Genomic DNA, 21,640 nt, shown 5'->3' on the forward strand with positions numbered 1-21,640 from the left:
CTATTGTGACAACTTCTCCCAACAGTGAAACAAGGTAACATCATGATACTTTAGGAAGATTTCCTTCAGCAGGAACAAGAAGGCTAAGATGGAGGAAGCTGAAAACAAGGCAAACGTGTTAAAGGTTTCAAAAACCCTTGGCGAGGACGGCAAAATTTTGACATTTTCTTTCTACACGACAATTATGCGTTACTTTGTCTTGATCTATCAAATAAAACTCCAATGAAATACATTGTTTGTGGTTGTAACCTAATGAAATGTGAAAAGTTTACAGTAGTATTAGGTTTGCTTGGCACGGTAGAGGGCGTCGATGGATTTCTGCTCCTAATGTGACAGAACTTCCAGTGCTGGTTAAGATTTGTCTCTGTGGTATTCATTGTGTTTCCATGTGGCTTCTTTCAGCCATCTTGTAAAGAGGACCTCTCAGGGAGCTTAGATGGCAAAGTCCAAGAACCAGATGTTTTGTGTTGAGTTGCAGGTGCGGGTTCTGCACTGGTGATGAGATTTAAAACATTCCAAATAGGAAGTCTGTGGAAAGGTTGAGGCCTTTGAACACAGCTTTAGGTCAGGGGTCTCTGTGCAGAGTTCTGATTAAGTATCCGACTAAAGCAGAGAAATTCACGTGGCTGTGCACGATCTCCTCTGAAAACCTTGGATTTAAAGTACTTTTCTGAATATGGAATATTAAGATACTTGTCCCATGAGGCAAAAAAATAAAATCTTTACAAATTTTTAGCTCTTGATTCATTCCTGAGTGTATTTTCCAAGACAAAGTCATGATTTGAAAGGAGCACACTGTAAATGTCAAATGTTGAACTTTCAGAGCAACAAGATCCTGAATTATTATTGTCTTGTTTTGTCCAAATAACTCTTGTGGGGGTGTGAAACATAAAAAGAGGTTTATTATAAACTCCACCAAAATATGCTTGCACTGTAAAAAATAATGCTGCTGCCATAATCATTATTCTGCAGCTTTGGGAGAAAATATGCATTTATACTTGCTGCACAGTGTTCAGAAAATATCAGTTCAGGAAGGAAGAAGTACAGATGCCAGCACATGGGCAAAAATGAGATTAGGAATTGGACAAAAAGCAGGACCACTTCTGTTCTGCTTTCTCAGGCCAGCACACGGAAAGCAGCCTGTTATTACTGCTGGTTTGCAGAAACTGGATTACTGGCGTGAACGCTCCAGCAGCCTACAAAACCAGTCTCTCTTGGGTTGCAGTTGGTTTGGTCTGTGGTGAGGACATGCAGATGGAAAAACTCTTAGCTCGCATGAGAAAGATAAATTGCAGTGTAATCCCATGTACATAAGTGATCCTTTTTATTTAAGGCCTCGTCAGGATGAATGAACATTTATCAAGCAGAAAGTTTATTGACCTTGACTTTTATGAAGAAAATCGACGACATATGAATCCTTCCATTGAATATTTACTTGCAGCTTCTTGCTACAACTGACAATATACTAATTTTGCAAGTGATAAATAAGGATGAAAGTGTACTGAGAGTTTGATTATAGAAAAAACACGCAGAATCTCTGTTAAAATGTTACTTAGATTCAAAGTTGAGGAAAATTGCTTTGCAGTTTTAAAAAGCAAAATTCTTGCGTGTCTTGTAATGTTTGTATGGTGTTGTCTTTCTTCCACGCCAATGCAGGCCAGCAATGTTTTGTGTCAGAGGCTCGTGCAAATACCCAAGAGAAGGACAACAACACAGCAGGGCACACTTGCTTTCCATTTCCCGAGATAATGATGTTTATACCTGAGGTAAACCGTTCATAACACAAGGAATCTGGGATGTCTGTGGTTCTACAGTTGAGTAAATGGAGTTTGTTTAGCCTTCCTGGAGTTTGTGTTTTTCCTGACCATAGTTGTAGATTTTTGGTAAAACGACCAATTTCTATGAACCACTAGTTATTTAATGTCCAGATGACGACCAACCATGTAGAGTTAATAAAAGGTTAAATTGTGGATTAATACAGGTTGTTGTAACCCTTCATTAGTTTATAATGACTTTTAATACCATAAACAAACCTGTTATTACTGCCACTCTGTAGCTATTAACAAATAGTTGTAGGAAGGCTTAAATATTAGAGAATTATACATTTATTTCTGAAACCTTTTTCACCCAATTAACATTATTCTGGTTATTATTCCAGTTTGGGTCAATACTTTTAACAAAAGATGACAAATTACAACCCTGATCAAACAAAAATAACAAGGAAATCTCTTGTAGTATTTATTGAAATCTCAGTAGTATACTTCCTTACAGTAGGTCATGATGAACACACTTTGGTTTCAATCATACAGCGCTAACTGTGCTAATTGAAAACTGTTGCACAAAAAATAATTTAATAGTTTTATAGTTCTTCTGGATTTCAGATTTGACAGTCAGGACTGTAGTCGGCATGCTGCAAGCCAAGACGAGGGTCATTTGAGGTTCTTTGCTAGTTTTATACACGTCTCTGTTGTAAACCACGAGGAATAGATGTTTTACAGCTGGGAGAAATCCTTCGTCACCACAGTGCTGGATATCATGCTCTTAAATCACACCACAACTACAGCGGCGATGTGGAAACCACAAGAACAACTTTGGTCAGCTCTGGGTGCTTCTCACCAGATGAGGAAGTCTGAAGATTCCCGTTTGTGAAACATCCATGCAGAAACTGAAAACTTTGCAGGAGGCTTGTGCTTTTGAACCTCTCTGCTGTAAAAGCTCTTGCCTCGTTCCACATGACGAAGCAGAGGGGTCGACGGAGGGCCATGTGGTTGTCTGCGGAGGGCTGTGGATTGGGATTGTTAACTCCCATTTATGCAGGGTAACAAGAGAAGCTGCAAATGCTAACCTACAGATACAGACGGATGGATAGAGACAGAGAGATATTAATTGCACACTGAGGCTCCTTACAACCCCAGTCGACGCTCCAAGCCATCGCTGAGGTTATTAGACCACAGAAGAAGTTTGGCAAACGTCTAAGCATACAGAGAGCGTTTTCCCACAGAGGCATTAAAGCTCATGCAGACAGTCGAAGATCTCTGCCCGGCTCTGCTGAGCCCAGCTGGTCTGCCCTCAGGCCTTTGGTTCACTCTGACACATCCAGAGGAATGCTGATGCTGCTGCTCACCGGGTCAGCAATCGCAACCAGAGACTCTCCTGCTTATTTGCTTAAAGCTTTTTGTTTGCTCTGACTCTATTTATGGTTTGGTTCAGTGTTGATTAAGTTACTAGTGCCTAACTTGGGGTTAAGGGGTCACACAGTTTTCAAGTTCAAAGCCAAACTGTTAGAATTTCTCTTATGTTACGGTCATTTTTGAAGAAAGCTGTCCAGCCCTCGAAGCCAAAACAGACTTTGATCCTTTGAATGTTTTGCACCATGTTTGACTTAACTCAATCCCCAAAGAACACCTTCACAGACAATCCATATATGTAAATCTGACTTCAAACCATTCTGAAACCAGCTGTTTTATACTCTGAATAGTGCAAGAGTAAATATATATAGTGTGCAGATGCAGGTTTTAGCTTTTATTTTTATTTTCCTCAGTGCTCAGAGTGTGTCCTGTTTGGGGGAATTATGTAATATTTTTCAGAATGAACTTGAAAGGGATTCTGATCTCTGAATATTTTACTGGTTAGATGGAGGTCATGCAGAGATTTGCTCTGAATACTAAATTTAAAGAAACTTCTTGAGAGTAGAGATTAACTGAGAGCAGATGAGTCCATTTTTTATGTTTTGATTTCTTTTTAAAGACCCTTTACCTCATTTATCTAGAGCTGCACTTAAATATTCCTTATTTCAAAAGATATTACAGGGATGTGGATGTGGCATTAACTGACTTTAATATTTAGGGTTCCTGGGCATGATGTTCCTCTGTTATGCTGTTTTTTGGCTGAGGCATTGCAATTATTCCCACTAAGTTTAGATTTAGTGCAGCTGGAAGGATTTCTGCTCACACTTTTTTTTTTTCTTTTTTGCTTTCTGACAGTTTTCACGTGTAACCATGGCAACACGTTTTTTTGCTCTTTGTTTTTTAACAACCGGGAGCTAATTGGCATCCCATCAAATAATACTAGGTTTTATGGGTGCAAAGCAGGACCAAAAAGCTGAGACAAGATTGAATGGAATATTTACATCAGTGCTGCAGCAAATTAAGGATCCTCTCTGCTTTAACCTTATTAAAAATACTATCAAAAAGCTTTAAAAGCAACAATATTAATTTTGAATAACTGTGACATGACTTATCTTAGTAAAATGTATTAGTGCACCTAAATAATAAAAAAGTGTAGATAAAAAAGTTGCCCAAATTATTGAAATTACGTTGAATGCAAATTAAGAATCTGGAGTTTTTCTTGTCTGGATGCTGCTCTCTGTCTGAGGTCTGTATTTGCAACAGACCTGAAGCAGAAGGACGTACCACTATTTAGTGAAGTATTTCATTTATTGCTAGTCAAATTGGATTCGCAGCATCAATTAAAAACACTGTGTGCCACATGTTCAATTCATGTTCTGCTGCCCAAATTATCGTGCATCTGAACTCATAAATAAATCTTCAAAAGCCGCAAACTGCTCTCTGAAAATGTTTTACGAATAATCCTTCAAAATCTTTGGGGTTTTGTTCTGATTTCAGCTGTACATGTCGTATTTACATGAAGCCGTCAATCACAAATTTCTTATCTGATAAATTCAGATTTGAAATACCTGTGACACTAACCTTGGTAGTACCAGCGTCTTATCTGTCAGCTCCGAGGCGTTTTGCCCTGTGTTGGGACCTGACCAAGCTGGCAGTCGTGATTAATCAGCTTGTGAGTTTATCTCTTTCCTAATGGATCATCCTAATGAAGTCTCTGTGCTGTAGTGAGTGACGGGTGATTAATGCACACCGGTCGTTAAATCCCCTGCATGAGCATACTTCCACTGAAGATGCCCACGGCTTGTTTAGAGATTAATTTTGAGATGAAGTGGACGAGACACTGGCACAGTGAAAAACCTGCACATATGAAATCCTGGGCGACTGTTGAAGCAGGAGGTCACTTTTCCAATGAAATCACCATTTAGCCTCTTTGAGAACATGTTAACGAGATCAAAAATTCCTCTTGACATCCGTGCAAATCGTCTATGAATTTGCAGTCAGTAGACCCCAAAGTTATTTTTTATTCATCCTGAAGAATGTCATTTTTTATGTTTGCATAGATGCAACAACAGTTCCCCTGAATGACTTTTTCATGAAGATTTTACATTTTTATTATATATTCATATGCAAATCAAAAGACCTTAAGGTATTGAGCAAGAGGATCTTTTCACTCCTTTAGTATGAGGTGTATGTGCTCGAGTCAGATGGGTTTGAAAAAAAAAGGCTCAGTTTTTGACAGCCAATCATCAGTTGCATCCTTTGCCGTCATGCAGTCATTTTTAACTGAAATGCCGAGCATAAGGGTAAAGCCTCCTGTCCTGTAGAAAAAGTCTGATATATTTTTGCAGCCAGCCACAGATGAACCGTCGGGGAAAAATAAAAAAAATGGACTGATCATTTTCCTCCCCAAAGAGTTTCCAACCACAACAGACATTCCAGCAGACCGTGAAGTTCTGCTCCAGATGTAGCTTCTTTAATTTTTCATGTGCAGAGCGACAGACGTGGGTATGGAGATCGCAGCAAAGCGGGGTGACTGTTTTCCTTGTTCTGCTTATGTAAACTCCTTCAACGCCCTCACACTATGCTTTTGTAAACAGGAAGCAAGTTTTCAGTGCAACATTTCTGGAACTGTCAGTGGTATGACGATAGGCACACATTTATCAGAACTTCAGCATATCTTTTTGTCATTTATTACACAATTCATCAGTGCAGGAATTTGTAAACTGCAGTGCTTTGATTGGAAGAGCTTTCATTTTATGCAAGTAGTCACAGCTGGATTCCATGAACCTAACTTCACAAAATTAAATTAAGTCAGGAGTTTGATTGACCATATTTGTGGAAAAACCTGCATCTAAGCCGTTTCACTGAGTATGCAAACATTCAGATCATTAAAAGATCATTCTGCAGAATTTCAAATATAAATCAGATGTTGGTTTGTTTCAGTAAAACTTGAAGTTGGTGCAGAATGTGTAAATAATAGATAAAAACTGTCAGATCATTGTGTGTAACATCTAATATTAGCTTGACTTTTGAGTCAAAGCATTGCACAATCATCCCTCAGCACCCAAACTGCTTATTTCAGCTGTCCAGGGTGAAAAAGTGACCAGAAAAATGCACACATTATGATGAGCTCAGGAGCAGAAGATTCCCTTATATGGATGCACGCGCAGATTTCTCTTCCCTTTATTTGGAATAGATGGAAATGCAAAGCAATTTTGAATCCTACAGGGTGAAAAAAGAGAGCTGCCTTTCTATCCAAAACAAACGTTGAGGTCCCCGATTCAACATTTCAGGGAAGTTTGTGCATAGCGGAGTGGTTGGTCACTGAGCAGTTCACTTTGTGTTGACACAAGCAGACTTCTGTTTAACGTAATTATTTTTGGTAACCTCAAAAGTTCCTGTTTCCCACATATTGGTGGCGTTTTATGTCAGAACCATTAAAGGCTCCCATCCTTATTTAAAAAATAGCAGACTAGCAGACAGTGTCCTGCAAGTGTTTTCATAAACTTTGAACCTCCCCACAGCTTTATCTCAGACCTGTCTGGTTTGGTTTTGGTGATGCTGTTTCTGCACTAATTCCTTCATTGAAACAAATGATAACCATACATGCATTAAAATGAGGAAAAAGTTGATCAGATCTTAACGGTGTTTTTAAGGGACTCTTGTAGAAATGTTCAATGGGGAAAACATGCAGTACATAAACAAGTCTGATCACAGACACATTCTGATTTAGCAATAGGAATAACCGGTATTGAACTATTTAATGCAAAGTGAAACAGAGATGTTTCCTTTTCAGTTGTTAACAGAAGCCCTGTACATGACTGGCAAAACAGGATTCAAAGATTTTGGTTTGGAAACCATCGGGTGTTCTTAACATGCCAGAAATGATCGATGAGACTGCTTGATGGCTGTTCTTTTAGGACTATATCATTACCACATGTATTTGATGGTATCCAAGGTAATGAGAGGGTGGAAAACACCATATGAGAAAAACGGGAGTGAAGATTTGTTGCCATGTTTGTACATTTTTCTCCCACCCCGATTTTTGCCTCGATGGAAAGTTTTCTGCACCGACAAAACTGCTGGTTTCCCGCGTGCCACCCCTTCAGATCCTCTGAGGGACATTGCAAAGCTACAGTGCAAGCATAAAACCAGCTAAAGAGGAAAAGAGCTGGCATTTTCCCTAAGGAGAACTGATAAACACTTTGACAGGAAAGGCCTGCAAACGACTGCATTCCTTGTTAACCTTGTAAGGCTATTTTTACCACTGAAGGGCCTGTTGAGCTGGCATCTTTTGTTCACTTTGCAGTGTGAAACAGGAAAGGCTGGTTTAAATCATGACCCTCCAAGACTGCGGCCTCTCTCTCAACCTCTTGTCACAGTCCAGGCCTCCATCCTTATGTAAATCTGTTTGTGGAATGCCTTTATCCATCACTTCTCTCTCCCGACACTCCAACTTTGTGTCCGTGTTGACTCAGAAGGGATGGAATTAGAAACTGAGCTCTTGCACAGATTTCTAGATGGAGAAAAAAAATCCATATTACCAGGAGTGAATCTGGAGAGTTTCCCAGGCGCTATCCGAGATCTCTGCCTGAATATTTTTAGCTAAATGCCTTTCTTTTCTTTCAAAAGGATGTTGGTTCTTTGCATGTTTGTGCAAGCTGTTTATTGTTATCAAAACAGATTCCTCTTTAAAAAAAATCCCCTCAGCCCAAAAGTCCCCCAAGCAGGCTGGTTATTTTCCTGATGCTTCACCAGTTGATCTTGTGTTGGTGTATAATTAGCTCCTGATTCCTGCAAGTGAGTTTTAGCATGCTTAGTCAGGATTTAAAAAGAAGCAAAAGGGTGATTCTGATGGGCTTACCGTCTGTTTATCTATATAAAACATACTTGTGCAGCAAAAATGGTTGCAGAAAAAATAATATTTCTACTCTATTTCTAAATTTTTTTCTTTCTTTATATTCTCTTTCCCTGTCAGAGCCTGGATGAGCTGGACGACGACGACGCAGGAGAAAAAGACAGACGTGAGGAAGAGGAGCTGGTTCAGGTCAACACTTTCCAGAATGAGTCTATGACGGCTGACCCGGCCACCGGCTACCTGCTGGTAAGGGCTTCAGATGCAGAGGAGGAAGGTCTTGTCTATTCCCAGCCAGTGCGCTGCGCAGATTGTTACTTCTGTGCTGCCAAACAGAGGCACTGTTGCACAGGAAGACGCTGGCAGAGCTCAGTTAAGCTTGTGTGAAAAGAAAGCCGTGATTCAAAACACGAAGGTGTCTCAGCATTTCATCATCCCTGGGAACTCCAGTTGAAAGAGAAATGAAGAAACATAAAATACCGTTTAAAATGGTTTAAACCTTTAAGTTTTGGTGGTGGCATCTTTTTAAAACCAGGTATTTTGGGGGGGGAGAAACCCGACTGTATTTGGGAACCTGTTTCCAGCTCTGCTTCTTATGATGTCTGTTTTTTTCCTTAGCTTTCCAACCAGCAGTGTGATTATTTTATTCAAATGGAATCCATGCAGAGACAGAATGCACTTCCTTGTATTAATTTTGATAAGTGGTCTGCAAAATGAAAACATAAGTGAATAAGTGAAAATGAAATACTTAAGTCATGTTTCAGAGCAGTTTATGTTCTACAAAACACAATCTAATTTCACCAACTCCAAATGAATACAGCGATTCCCAATAAAAGGCTGAGCACAGAGGGGGGTTGAAATCCATCACGCTGTGTCACAATGACGAAAAAAGTATTTTCTTTTATTTCTGACTGACATGAAAATTGCCTTCTTTATTCTATTCTTTTTTTTTTTAAGAAGAATCTTCCACTGTGTGACAACTCTGCATGGATGAAGGTTGTAGTCACGTTCCAGATGGATTGGCTGTTGTGCATCAATGGGCTTTATTTTGTTTTGGGCAGAAACTGTCTGAGGCTGTTTATACCGAGCAGAGGCTTGTGTATGAAATGTGCACACGAATACCATGCTTATCAGGAAGATTGTGACAGCACCTGCTTAGTTGTGGCTTTGATTAAAAAATAAACCAATAATCAAAAGTAAGGAATTTGCTAAACTGCAAACAAACAGCGAGGAGTTCAGCTTTGCCACGCATCCGACTTAGAATAGAAGACGTCAGTCCTCTAGTTTAACAAAAAAATCTTGCACGTATTAAACTTTACGGTGCGTTCACAGCTCAGGTTCGACACATGTTCACTCTGAATGCAGACGCTTGACATTTTGCTCTACACCTACCATCTCACGCGTCTGGTTTACATTCAAAGTCTACATGGAAGCACGTCGAAATCGTTCGAGCTATTCGGACGCATTGGAAACTCTTGACATGTCAAACGCTCAAAACGCGTTTGGTGTGAACGCACCATAAAATCAGAATGGACTTTTTTAAAAAGAGAAAAACTTTAATGAACCAAAAAGGAGCCTCTGGAGTTGTGCGCTTCTTAAAAAAAATGAAGGTGTAAGCAGTCCTTCTCTTCTCAAAGACTCCTCAGCCACCAAAAGCAGTCTCTCTGCAATATTACAAAAAGTCAAAAGATCCAAAAGTTAAGCAATTGGGACACACTTCATGCACAGCTGTGTTGGATGACTTTTTCATGGTCTGCAGTCAGATCATGAAAGTACTTTTTTAAGTAGGTTGTCGGCAAACATTGACAGATCTCCATTTAATTAATCCAATATAAACTGGCTATGTGAAGAAAGATTTTCAGCTGCTTCCATTCACTACTTCTTTGTTCTACAAAACAGGTATTTGGATGCTTAGAGAGGAGAGTGTGCTGAGCAGAAAATGTTTCTATTTGAAAGCTGTCAGATTTACATATTTGGTGTCACAAGTGCTTTTCTTTTTCCAAACTGATAAATTAAAGCCAGACCATCTTTATTATGTCACTTAAATTTCTGGCCTGCTTGCTAGATCTTTTCTGTCACTGCTTTAGTTTTGTATTAGGTGCTCAAATCGTGATATTGTCACTTGAAACAGAATAATCTAAGCTTCATTTTACACCTTCATGTATGTGCATACATAAACCAGATGTGCAGGATCTTCCATATCCATTCATATATAGCTGTCACTGATTTTTAAAACATATATTTTTATTCTGACAGCTTGTTCCATAAGCGGCAGGGATACATTTTTTACTGTGGTTTCCCTATGCAGCTATCAAACTGACATGTGAAGTAGGAGCAGCTTGAAAAAATAGTCGTGCCTGTCGAACTCCTTGTATCATGACTAGACAAGTGATTGCCGTAGCAGCAGTGTTATGATATACAGTTTTCACCTGCTTGCTGGAATGAAGATATCTGGAGGAAGAGAAGTGTTCAAGAGATTCTCAGTTCAGATTTTTTTACAGGGCTGCATCCGACTCCTAAATGTCTCTCCAGGTCTCGGAGCATTTATTCCAAACAAAACAAGCCGTATTTTTTCTTGTTTAGAACAGAAAGTCCAAGTCACATCTACGAGCATGGAAAAATGATTCTTATCCGTGTTTTTTTTATTTTTTCATATGTTGTGATATCCTTCTGCAGTCATGTGGTCCTGCTTAACCAGCCTTACCCCTGCTCTGCTCTCCAAGTCCTACAGGAGGAAAAAGAAAAAAGAAACCGACATATGGAACATAACTCAGGATTACCTGCTTTTAAAGTGGCGCCAGGTCTGTCTGTCGGTCTCACTCTCAACCCGGAGCAGATAACGTGACGCCTCTCTAAGTTTAGCTCTTTTTAACAAGCCTCATCTGCATTTTTAATTATCGCCTCTCAGTTCTGATGTAGAACAGATTTAAACAAAGAATTACTCAACATCAGTCATGTGACATTTCCTGCAGGAGCAGCTGTTTTTTCATCGCATTTCTTGTTTCCGTCTGAACAAATACTTATTCACACCTCTGAATCACAGCTAAAGTGCTTATCTTTACTGTGAGCAATGAAAGTAGGGTAATGAGACACATACAGTGCTTGAAGTGTGGGCTCTTAATACGTATACGTTATAGATTTTACTTTTTTTTTTTTTCCTTTGTAACTTGGTTTAGGCTTATGGCTATAAAAACACCAAACTTTTCCATTGAAGGAGCACAATAGCCTCTCAAGTGGTGACGGCGAATTGACTAGTTTCTACAAATTTTGGTAAAACAAGGATTAATGGTGATCTGTGAAATTAAGGATCAATCCCGTTTGTCTAGTGGAAGCTTGGAAAATCAATTTTCTCTAACTTGCATCAGTGGAATGCCTGCTTGTGACAAAAACTAAATGTAAAACTAGAAGTAATTTCTTCTCCTGTTCCAACCAGTTACTATGTAAACACTCCCATTTCATCGGCATATTTTACATTAGCCAGCCGTGCTTTGGTTGTGTTACACGGTGACAGTGAATGGAAGCAGGTAAAAGTCTCAACTTTCCTAAATTATTAATATTTGTGTTGTACTCATAATGATTTAACTACATTATATTGATGCCACTGTCAAAATGTTAAGAGGATGCAGTTTGAAAGGAAGTCAGAATAGAGGTATACAATATTTCTCATTTGGCTCAGACACTGAGGAAAACAAGTTGCAGCTGCAGCTAAATATTTGGAGAGAGATATTTTTGATTTATTTAAGCAAATTTTTGGAAACCCCAGCTATAAAAGCCTTAAAAAGCTGCTTAAAATGGAAAAACTAATTTGCTTTAAGCACAAATGGAAATGTCTAAATATGATTTTTATGATTCATGCTTTAACATTTCTTCCTCTGAGAAAATGTTAGATGAGGAAAGGACACACAGATTTAACTCTTTTTTTCCCCAAGCATCACATTTAGCACCCCAAATGGAGACAACAGTTGAATATGTCTTCCGGTGTTTAGAGTGAACACTTGTCATGTTTCCACCTTCACTTCATCAAAGATTGGCATTTTAAGCTCTTTTTCTGCAGCTGGCATCAAACTCTGACAGCTTCTTAATAAAATGTGAGAACAGTGGAAAAAACATTCCAACAATAGCCCAGTGAGGCACAGAGGAATCAGATTGAACCTTAATGTTTTCAGTTACATGTTGAGTAAATGTCAGCAAAAAATCTACAAATGTTTTTATTTAAATACACATTTTACTCTTTTAGGAGCCAGGAATTATCTCCCAGCATCAGAGCCTTTGTTCTTCTTGAAAAAGCCACATATGCGTTTTGTTTAAGCTTTCTCTACTGAAATTATTAAGTTCCTCAAGAAAAATAGAAAAGACAGAACAGAGATAAACATCGAGGATTATTTTGCTCTAGGTATGACGAAGGTATTTTTCAGATATGTTTGTGTCTGAGCTCTGTGCTGAAGCATATGGGGCGCGTCAAACCGGCCCAGGGATGATGAATAAATAGTTTAAAAGTGTTTAATGATGTGGCAAATAAAATTTTGGGAGGTGTTTTTGTGACGAGTGTTTTCCATTTAGGTTGTGCTACTTTTGATTTGTCATAGTCTGTAAATAAATGTGGGTGGAAACATTCTTATAAGTGAAACTTGAAAATTGTGTCTTGTCAACTATGTTGACTGTTGATTATTTTCCAATTTATTCCATGCATGATCTATTTCAAATTGCCTTCTGACTTCAATATACATTTCTGCAAAATAGAACCAACATCGAAGTAGACCTTCAGCAAAGGAGAACAAAAAGTAAAAGCTGGTTTATTTAAAGTATAAAATGGGTTTCACACTAACACAATATTGATGAGATTTAGTTTTAGTTTCTTTACTGAATGAAGTGAATAATCACTCTCAATCCAAATCAGAAACTGTTTAATAAACTACCAGCGTCTTTGTAGTCAATAAACTACTGCAGCATGACAGAATGAATCAAGATTTTTAAAACAAAAATATTCAGTAAAACATCTAATTTAACATTTACTTTCGTACTGGTGTTTATAACTTGTCTTTTAATTAAATTAAAAGACTTTCACACCTGACGGAACAAACTATAATGTTAATATATTGTGTTAAAAGTAGGTTTTTTTTTTGTTTTTTTTTTTTTTAGACAATTGTCCTTGAAGTGCTTCTGTCAGCTTTCCAGGTCAGGTTTCATATTCATTATAAATACATTAATGTATTTATGACAAACTCTGGAAATTGTAATGTGAAAAGTATGACATTTTGGTCTTCTTGTAATAAAAAGTCCTGGGTGGCAGGGTGTGCTCCATCTTTGTTGTTTTGAAAGTTTAAAGCGGTGCATGGTTCACATTAACTATTCTTTGTACAAAAAATACTTTAACATCCTTCTTCTGATTTCAAATAGTTATGGAAAACACATTAAAAAGAGTGACTTATAAGCTTAATCCAGTCAAAACCATAAATGATGAAGTACATTTATATGGATTTGGTTAAGCGAACAGATGGTTTTGTGTGTTTCACTTTGCTTACATATTTGGGGATGAACTTCCCTTTTCTTGCATTTGTGATTGATTAATTTCTGTTCCATATTACCTCTGTTCATCTGTTTCAAATTACCTTAGAAACACTGCAGCAGCAGCAGTTTTGATTGCTAATGGAAGCTATTCAAGCTCAGTTCAGGAGGGATTTATGTAATTTTTTTCATACTTTATTCAACATGCGGCATTGTGTGGAGGAATAGCAATAAACACACATTTACATTTAGACAGCATACTTACTGAAATCAGTCTTTTTGATTGAGGTAAACAAGTCAGTGGATGTGTTTTGTAAGCACATGCACAATTATTTTGACCTTATATATGTAAAAAACAAACAAACTGAAATATAAAAAATTATATGCAGTTTAATAAAGCTCAGCAACTTGAAGTATAGAATAGCATATAGCTGAATAATCTTTTGTCTGGTGTATTGATGTCAAAGCAAGGCACACAATGAAAATTTAATGTTTGTGACTACATTTTGTGTAACTCTTATCTCTACTAATTTTTCAGGCGAATTTTTGCTTTTCTGCAGTTAAATCAAAGTATGTTCACACCCATTTCTGCATCAAAAATCCACCTCCTTGAAACTTAGTTCATGTTTTTGTTGGAAATGTACCAAAAATGTTGTCAAAATTCTACTTTTTTCATACATGTCAGTCTTAAAGATGGCTGCATGTGTGAAACAAAAAAAAAAAGAGCATTGATGAAGGGAGTCTAGCAGAACAATGGCTCTTCAATCAACCGTCGGACCCTTCACTGCACAGAACCTCAGGAAAAAGGAGATCCGCATTCATCTCCCAGAACCTGCGACTCACACTTCATTTTTCTCAAAAGCGAGGTTTTCCTGAAGGCGACGCCACTCACTGCTGGATAGATCTAAACAATCTTCAGATCTTTTTTAGATTATACAATAATGGGAAAATAAGAGAGAGAAAACATCCCTTCCATGTTTCAAAACAAGATTGCCTTTTCCAACTTGAGGCTACAGATTCGTGTTGAACTATGAAATGAAACAAAGCCCATTTATATCAGCTCAGCAGCTGCTGCTTTTGAACTTTCATGCACAACCTTAAGGCTCTTTATAAATGCTTCTCCTGATGAATTTCTCTTATTTCTGTGGATGTCTTTTTGTTCTCCTCATGGTGAGCCAACACAACCTTGGGCAGATGGAACGAACAGTTATATTTTTCTGCTAATACATTGTGCATGCAAATTAAACATAATTTTCCCCATTTGTTTCTGCAGGAAACCCCTAAAGCTGCTTCTGGACGTTTTAAGAGGTGAGATTCACATTTTGATTTTGATCAGGCATGAAGTGTAATTTTTGACGAATCTGTCAAGTGAGTGAAAAGAAGCCTGGAGATAAAGGTTGCAAGATTTTCTCTGAAACTGCTGGACTGTTTTGATTTCTCGATGCAGCTTGTTTCTTGCTGTTGTGGTTCAAGAAGGATGATGGCTGATGGCTGTTTTTTGAACAGTAGCTGACAGGATACCATCTGGACCTATGACACTTTGTTCAGGCCATCACTTCCCTGCTGTGGCAGACATGGAGTGCTGAAAGTAAATGGCTTGCTTTGAAAGGTTTTGTGGGAAATGACTGGGTCAGTTTGGTTTAGCTTTGCTCTGGCATTTGATGAAAGGCTTTTGAACTTCTTCTTCTCGAAGTCGACAAACATCAGCTTTGGCTCTTTTTCCGAGCAGACATGTTTTCTCTTCCTGTATAGTTATTTTTCCCCTTGACATAAATCGCTAAAACTCAATTATTTATTTATTTTACTTGATAATGAAGGACACAGTATTTGTTTTGCTGTCTGTGCACTCAAAGTGAGCAGTTCTAGTCCAACCCTGAGCCTGTTTCTCAAGCTGACATTCAATCTGTCTGTGTAATTATGGCTTCTGCCCCATCAGCTGGCCCGGCTACACGTGGATGCTCTGCAATTCTGCAACAGATAACCTGCCAGGTGGGCCGGGCCGCACAAGACGGCTAAAGGAGCAACAATACAAAGCACTCTCTAATTTACTGTCTTTAAAATGTTCCTGTTGGAAAGTGTGTTGTTCTAACGCATCTGTGTAACTTTAAGGCCCGAAAGATTTTTTTTTTTATTACTTTTGAAAATTTAATATTAATCTATTTGCAGATTTCTTCCTTTTTTGCACATTTGTCACTCTTAAACATTTCAGATCAACAAAAACAACGAGAAAAAATCTGTCCAAACCAACCTGTAAAGGATGAAATCTTGCAAACAATGTTTTTGCATTGATATGAATTAGTTTAATTCAGCCCACCTGAAGGGTTTTCTAGCATGAACAACTTTGACTATACCTCTGTAAATCCTTAAATAATATTTTAACAAAAAAAAGTTGTTTAATTACAGATAAATTCAGAAATACTTTAATTATGAATGTTGTAACTCATATCTTTTACAAATCTTCAAAGAATTCATTGTGGATGGTGATGCTGTGGCTAGGAAGGTAGCAGTCAGTTCTGCAACAAATTAGAAGAGGCCTCTGACTGAAGACAGTTGATGCAGTAAAATAAAATCAATGCCTATTTCTTTCCAGCACTTTATTGCTTTAATCTTAACAATAATGTATAAGAATTTTCATTTGGTGTTATGAGTTATATTGTGTTGAAATCAGTCTGTCTAGTTGCTTAGCATCAACATGTTTGGATTTCTACTTAGCTTTTAGCGGCTACATATGCCTTGTGGATGCATTCCCATTAAATTTGCATGTTTGCATCAACTAACTCAGCTTTGTTACCCATGACGGGGTGATGAACATCCTGCTTGGTGAAAAGCCTATTTTTATTTGGTACGCTGTCGTATTTCATTGGCCTCACTGACTCGCTTTCTAACCTTGGAGCTCTGAATGGAGAGATTGTTTCATGTTATCAGAGGTGAGCAGGCTGCAAATCCAGCGCTTTAATACTCCGTCATGTGGCTTCAGGTGGAGATATGGCTTATTCTGCATCAGCACATGAGTTTGTGGAAAGACGCTGGTATACCTGTGGCTGTTGCTGCTTCCCCTCCTGTTTGTGCTTCCAACCCTCTCTCCTGCTGAGGCTCCCAGGAGTGTGTGATTGGCTCTGCCTCTCGCGCTCTCAGACCGAACTCTGTGGGGTGCTAATGGGCCGCGGTGTGATATTTAGTCTTGAGGCCGTGGATGTTTAGGCTCAGCCTCGGCCCCTGCTGTGCATCCTGGAGAACCCTTGTTGGGTTTGTTGAGTGTTTCTGGGCGCCACTGAGATGGCAGGAATAGGTATATGAAAGGTATGCCTTTTGTTTTTGAGCTTTTTAGAAGCGTCCTGTTCAGATGATTTTTCAGTGTGCTCATGCATTTTAAACGAAGAAAAGAGACAAAGGAAATGTACCTTGTCTGGGTGCAGAGAAGTACAAGGGAGAGAACTTCAAGGACTCCGCTTAGATCAAAAGCAAAGGATTCTCCAATCTTTGTTTTTTGTAAGAAGGAACAAAAATGAGCTGCTGGTTGTGTAAATGTCACAGTACAGAAAAACACCTGCTGTTCATGATAAATGGCACTGAAGGCCTGGAAACTTAAACACGATGATAACCTAATGAGATTTCAGTTCTTAGTTTTGGATTTTATACTAAATAATGAGCTGGTAAAAGAATTCATGCAGATATGCTGCTTGCAAAGTCAACACAATGTTGATTTTCAACATTCTCTGTAATTTCTAACAGATCTTCCTGTTGTAACATTTGTACATGTGGGCAATGTAAATTATTACAAATCATATTCCTGGATGCTTACTAATCCTATTTGTGCATACCCACACATGCATCCACTGGTTTACTAAAACATAACGCATTAAAAATTAAGATTCCACCTTAAATTAAATTATCATATAAAAGTTGTGGTTAGAAGTTAACCAAAAATATGCACAAACATCACAGTTTTTCAGATTTATGTGTAATAGTTTTAAAAAACAAGATTAAATTGAGCATTTGTCCAAGGTTAGGACTCTGTGCAAACTGTTGAGCACAGTAGTGGTACTGTGGTACCAAGGATCTGTTTGCTGGTCCTTTGAGAAAAGTTAATTTGATTTGATGATGAATAAGGTGGACAGTCTGCAACGTCCAAATAACTCAGTGAAGAGTTAAAATGCTGGACTCATTTCAAAAAGGGAAATGTTTCACGCTGATATTTTGAAAGCAAAATAAAAAGGCTGTGAGGTTGTGGGTGGAGCACCTGGACCATGTGCGCTCCGCGTGGTTGTCCTGCCGTCTCCACTGCAGTTTGAGTCTCTGGCAATTGAATTTTATAAACCGGTCACATTTTTTATTTATTTTTTGATGATTTTTTTTTTTTTGGCTCTAGTGGCCTTTATTTGATAGTGAATTGACAGGAAAGTGGGTAATGAGAGAAGGGGGAAGACATGCAGCAAATGTCGCCAAGGCCGGGAATCGAACCTGTGACAGCTGCGTCGAGGACTAAGGCCTCCGTATGTGGGGTTCTGCTTAACCCCTGCGCCACCACAGCACACCCCAACCGGTCACATTCTGCGGAGAAAGCAATTAAAGTTTCCCCCTTGTCAGTAATTATTTGGAAAAAGGTCTAAGAAATAAGAACTAGTTTGTGTGGCGCTCAAAGTGCATTCAGAAACCTCGAAATCCATTTTCCTTGCGACTCAAGAACAGTGACGCGCATTTGCTACTGCCACGCTAGGAGGCTTTTGAAGCTGGAATATATGAAATGTTTCTTAACCAGAAGCCTTTTTATACAGAAATTTCAAATCCTCATCTTTCTCTTCACCATTAAAAGAATAAGAAGCACAGGGGTTGTTAATAATTCAGGCCTAATTGAAAGCGCAAACATGCTGAAGATATTCCCACCTGTTCTTTTCATGATAGATGTGTCATCCTATTGAAGTTTAATAATGTGCCTCTGATTCATACCTTCAAACGGCCTCTGTGAATGGAGACAATAAGACCTAAATGTCACTCTTTTCTTTATTTTTTTTATTTTTTTTTAGAACTTCATGAAGGACGTGAAGTTAAAGGACCGATATATGAAAGTTGATCAAGGTTTAAATATGGTCTGTTTGAATTTGTTGCAGCTCTGCAAGGCAGGGGATGGAAGAGGAGGCTGGTGGGAACATCAGACAGCGAGAAAACCGTCACAGCCGAGAGGGCGGCGGTGCAAATCTGGAGAAGAGGGTGGAGGAGCTGGAGAAGGTACGTAGTCTGAGCTGCTGTTCTTCGCCTCCACAGAAGCACGAGCAATGTTGTACCTGTCATCACAAATACAGGTAAATATCAGCCTGACGACATCCAAAGGTTTGTGTTTCCTATGAAGGAAAAAAACGTGAGTAAAGTGAGCATCTGCTCTGATGCTCCAGGTGAACCAGCCTGTTGGCAGGTTTTATTCCCTGCCTGCTCCCTGAAGGTCAGAGTGTGTTGTCCTGTTCCTGTCACACAAGTGTGATATTACTTTGCTTCAGGTGGTGGATTATTATCAGTCTGGGTGTTTTAATGAGATATTGTGTGACGGACCAACACAAATTGGTGCTTAACTAAAGTAAAAATAAATAAATAAATCTACAGTTTTTAAGAACATAAAACCAAATATGATATATACGCATTGGTATTCCCTTTTATTGTGATGTTTAAGTGAAATGCAGTAAATGCAATTGCATTCAGAAGTCATCAGATTTGAAACTTGTATGTATAATTACAGATGTTCACTGAAGGTTTATAGATGATTTTGCTTGCCACACTTTCTTTGAATGATCTCAAACACCCTCTTTATCTAGTAAGGACTCTGCTAATTAAATTTAAAGTAATTTTGCACAAAAAAAAAAGTGCTGCATTGGATTCATGGGTTGAAGTTTTTCTACATGGAGTTTGCATGTGTGGGTTCAGCATTTTTTATTTGTTAAAGAATCACATAATGATGATTAAAATCAAAATTGATTGATAAATATTTCCTGAAATCATGCAGCCTTGCTCTGTGAATGCCTACCTGCATCTTAATACAATACCAGTCACACCTGGAAAAGACGAGACAGAAAATGGAACAGCAGAGCACAAATCCCAATAAGCAATTTAACAAAGACCCCGCATCTCACCCCTAATCTCGTCGTACTCTCTAGTTGATATTTCAAATAAAAATGGGATCCTCTGTGTTTCCCTGCTCTGAAAGTAACTCTGGATTGTTAAACTTAACGCCTCAATAAAAAAGAGCTCTGTTCAGAAGATATGATCCATTCGAGTTCTTTGTCCAGCCGTTGAATTTTTGACTTTCTGCCTAAAAACTGTGGCAGAAATCCTCTGTGCTGATGGAAGAGATGCCCTTTACCAGTGCAGATATGCCTTTTGCTTCCACGGTGGAAAAACTCCACTCAGAATCACTTCAGCGTGACACGTTTCTCGGGGTCAAATGACTAAAAGTGCTTTGGAAGCAGTGTCTTGCACTCTCTCTTTTTGGTGTGGGTTGTTTCTTACACTTCCACGCAAATAGCCGGGCTTGTTTGTCTGAGATTTTAACTTTTTAGATCCTTGGAGAAGACCAAATACGCCCACACAAAGTACGCAGAGGCTCCTTAGATAAAAGTTGCACATAAACACAAATAACCTTGAGACAGATCACATCAAACAAGCTAAACTTTTAAAAATTAATAAGAGTCTAGCTCCTATACATGCTTTGGTTTAAAAGGAACGGAAGAATCATTTCTTCAGGTATCTGTGTGGGAGTTCAAAGACATAGTTATGTTCTCTTAAAATAATGGTTGAAAAGATTTTTTGTGTCCTCTTCATTATGTTTTACCATTTTCTGCACCTCTACTTGGTCACTATGGAGACAATGTCGTATCTGTCTGCAACAGAAAAAGTACAGTGTGGAAATAATGATTTGAGTTCATTAACATAATAAAAGAACAGTTTGAAAATGTTCATCTAATGTGTTCAGAGTCTCCATCCCACATAAAGAGAAATGGCTTATTTCAGGCTTTGGGTAAAGGCACACTTTAAGACTGACTTTTACATACAATTTTGAGGAAATAAATTGCTTTTTCAGATATTGTAAGGAACTGAATATTTAAATGATCCTACAACAATAACGTAAGTTTCCAACAACAATCAAAGAAATAAAAATAGAGATTTTCAAATAATTTTTGGTTTTCCCATTGGCTTTAGGATTTATAGCTCTTCCTTCTATTATCGTAATAAAAGACAAAACATGAATATTTCTAGACTTTACATCCCATTCTTGTTCGCATCAGTCCATCCTTTTGTCCTTATATCCTTGTATTTCTTCTTCATATCCATCTTTTATTCAATATGCATCCATTTGTTTTTTTTTCCATCCATCCATGTATTCACCCATCCCTCATTCCATGAATAACAAAAGTTGTCCTTCCAAATGTTCATGCATCATCCATCCAGATTACTCCATCAGTCTATCTATTCACCTTAAATCTCTGTGTCTGGTTTGTGAATTCATAGAAAGCCCCGTCTTTCTATGAATTCACAGTGAATTTCTTTTATGACAGAAAAGAGCTGAGAAACTTTGGAAAATGTACAAGAACCCTGAATGGCTAAAATAACTTGCATACAACATTTGCTCGACCCAAAATTTCACATAATTGTACTATTTATGCACTATTTTCAAATGCATATCTTTCATGTGTTGGTGAGCCTACTAAGCTTTCTGCATGTATTGATTCTTTATGACCCTAAATGTGCTCCAGGAACTGTCCAGGCTGGTGAAGGTCGTTCAGGACAAAGACGAAGTCATTGAAAAACTGAAGGAGGAAATCGAATTGCTAAACCTGGTGAGTGCAGCCTCCATTATCCTTATTACTGTAATTATAACATGCTCAAACGTCTGATATTTTGAGTCTTTTTGTCCTGGTAAGGTGTGGGCAGCCTGCGTAGGCCTCAGAATCATTTGGCATTTTACTGAAGTCTTGTATTACAGTTCTGAGGGTTTTGTGGGCAGAACATTTTTTAGTCTTTTATTCACATGCCTGGGATTTAAAGGCTGTTCAAACAGAAATACTTGAGTTTTAGGAATCACAAATTAAATGAGTCAAAAAGAGCTCAGGGTTTGTTTTGCAGCAGCAGCAGCTTGTTTCGCAGGTTTAAGGTTAAAGTCATGATT

General features: G+C 38.3%; 1 protein-coding gene across 2 annotated transcripts in view; it reads left to right on the plus strand.

The window, feature by feature from the left end:
- pawr (PRKC, apoptosis, WT1, regulator) overlaps nucleotides 1–21,640 on the plus strand; it is a 52,313-nt gene that overhangs the window by 26,983 nt on the left and 3,690 nt on the right. For both annotated transcript variants that reach the window (XR_001662533.1, XM_007555291.2), the window contains exons 3-6: nucleotides 8,107–8,232; nucleotides 14,762–14,796; nucleotides 18,597–18,714; nucleotides 21,228–21,311. Coding sequence is in view for 1 of the 2 variants with exons in the window: in XM_007555291.2 (XP_007555353.1) it covers nucleotides 8,107–8,232; nucleotides 14,762–14,796; nucleotides 18,597–18,714; nucleotides 21,228–21,311 (363 nt within the window). In the remaining variant the exon portion in view is untranslated. The remainder of the gene's footprint in view (nucleotides 1–8,106; nucleotides 8,233–14,761; nucleotides 14,797–18,596; nucleotides 18,715–21,227; nucleotides 21,312–21,640) is intronic.

Source organism: Poecilia formosa, unplaced genomic scaffold (genome assembly GCF_000485575.1).
Source record: "Poecilia formosa unplaced genomic scaffold, Poecilia_formosa-5.1.2 Scaffold69, whole genome shotgun sequence".
Classification (NCBI taxonomy): Eukaryota; Metazoa; Chordata; class Actinopteri; order Cyprinodontiformes; family Poeciliidae; genus Poecilia; species Poecilia formosa.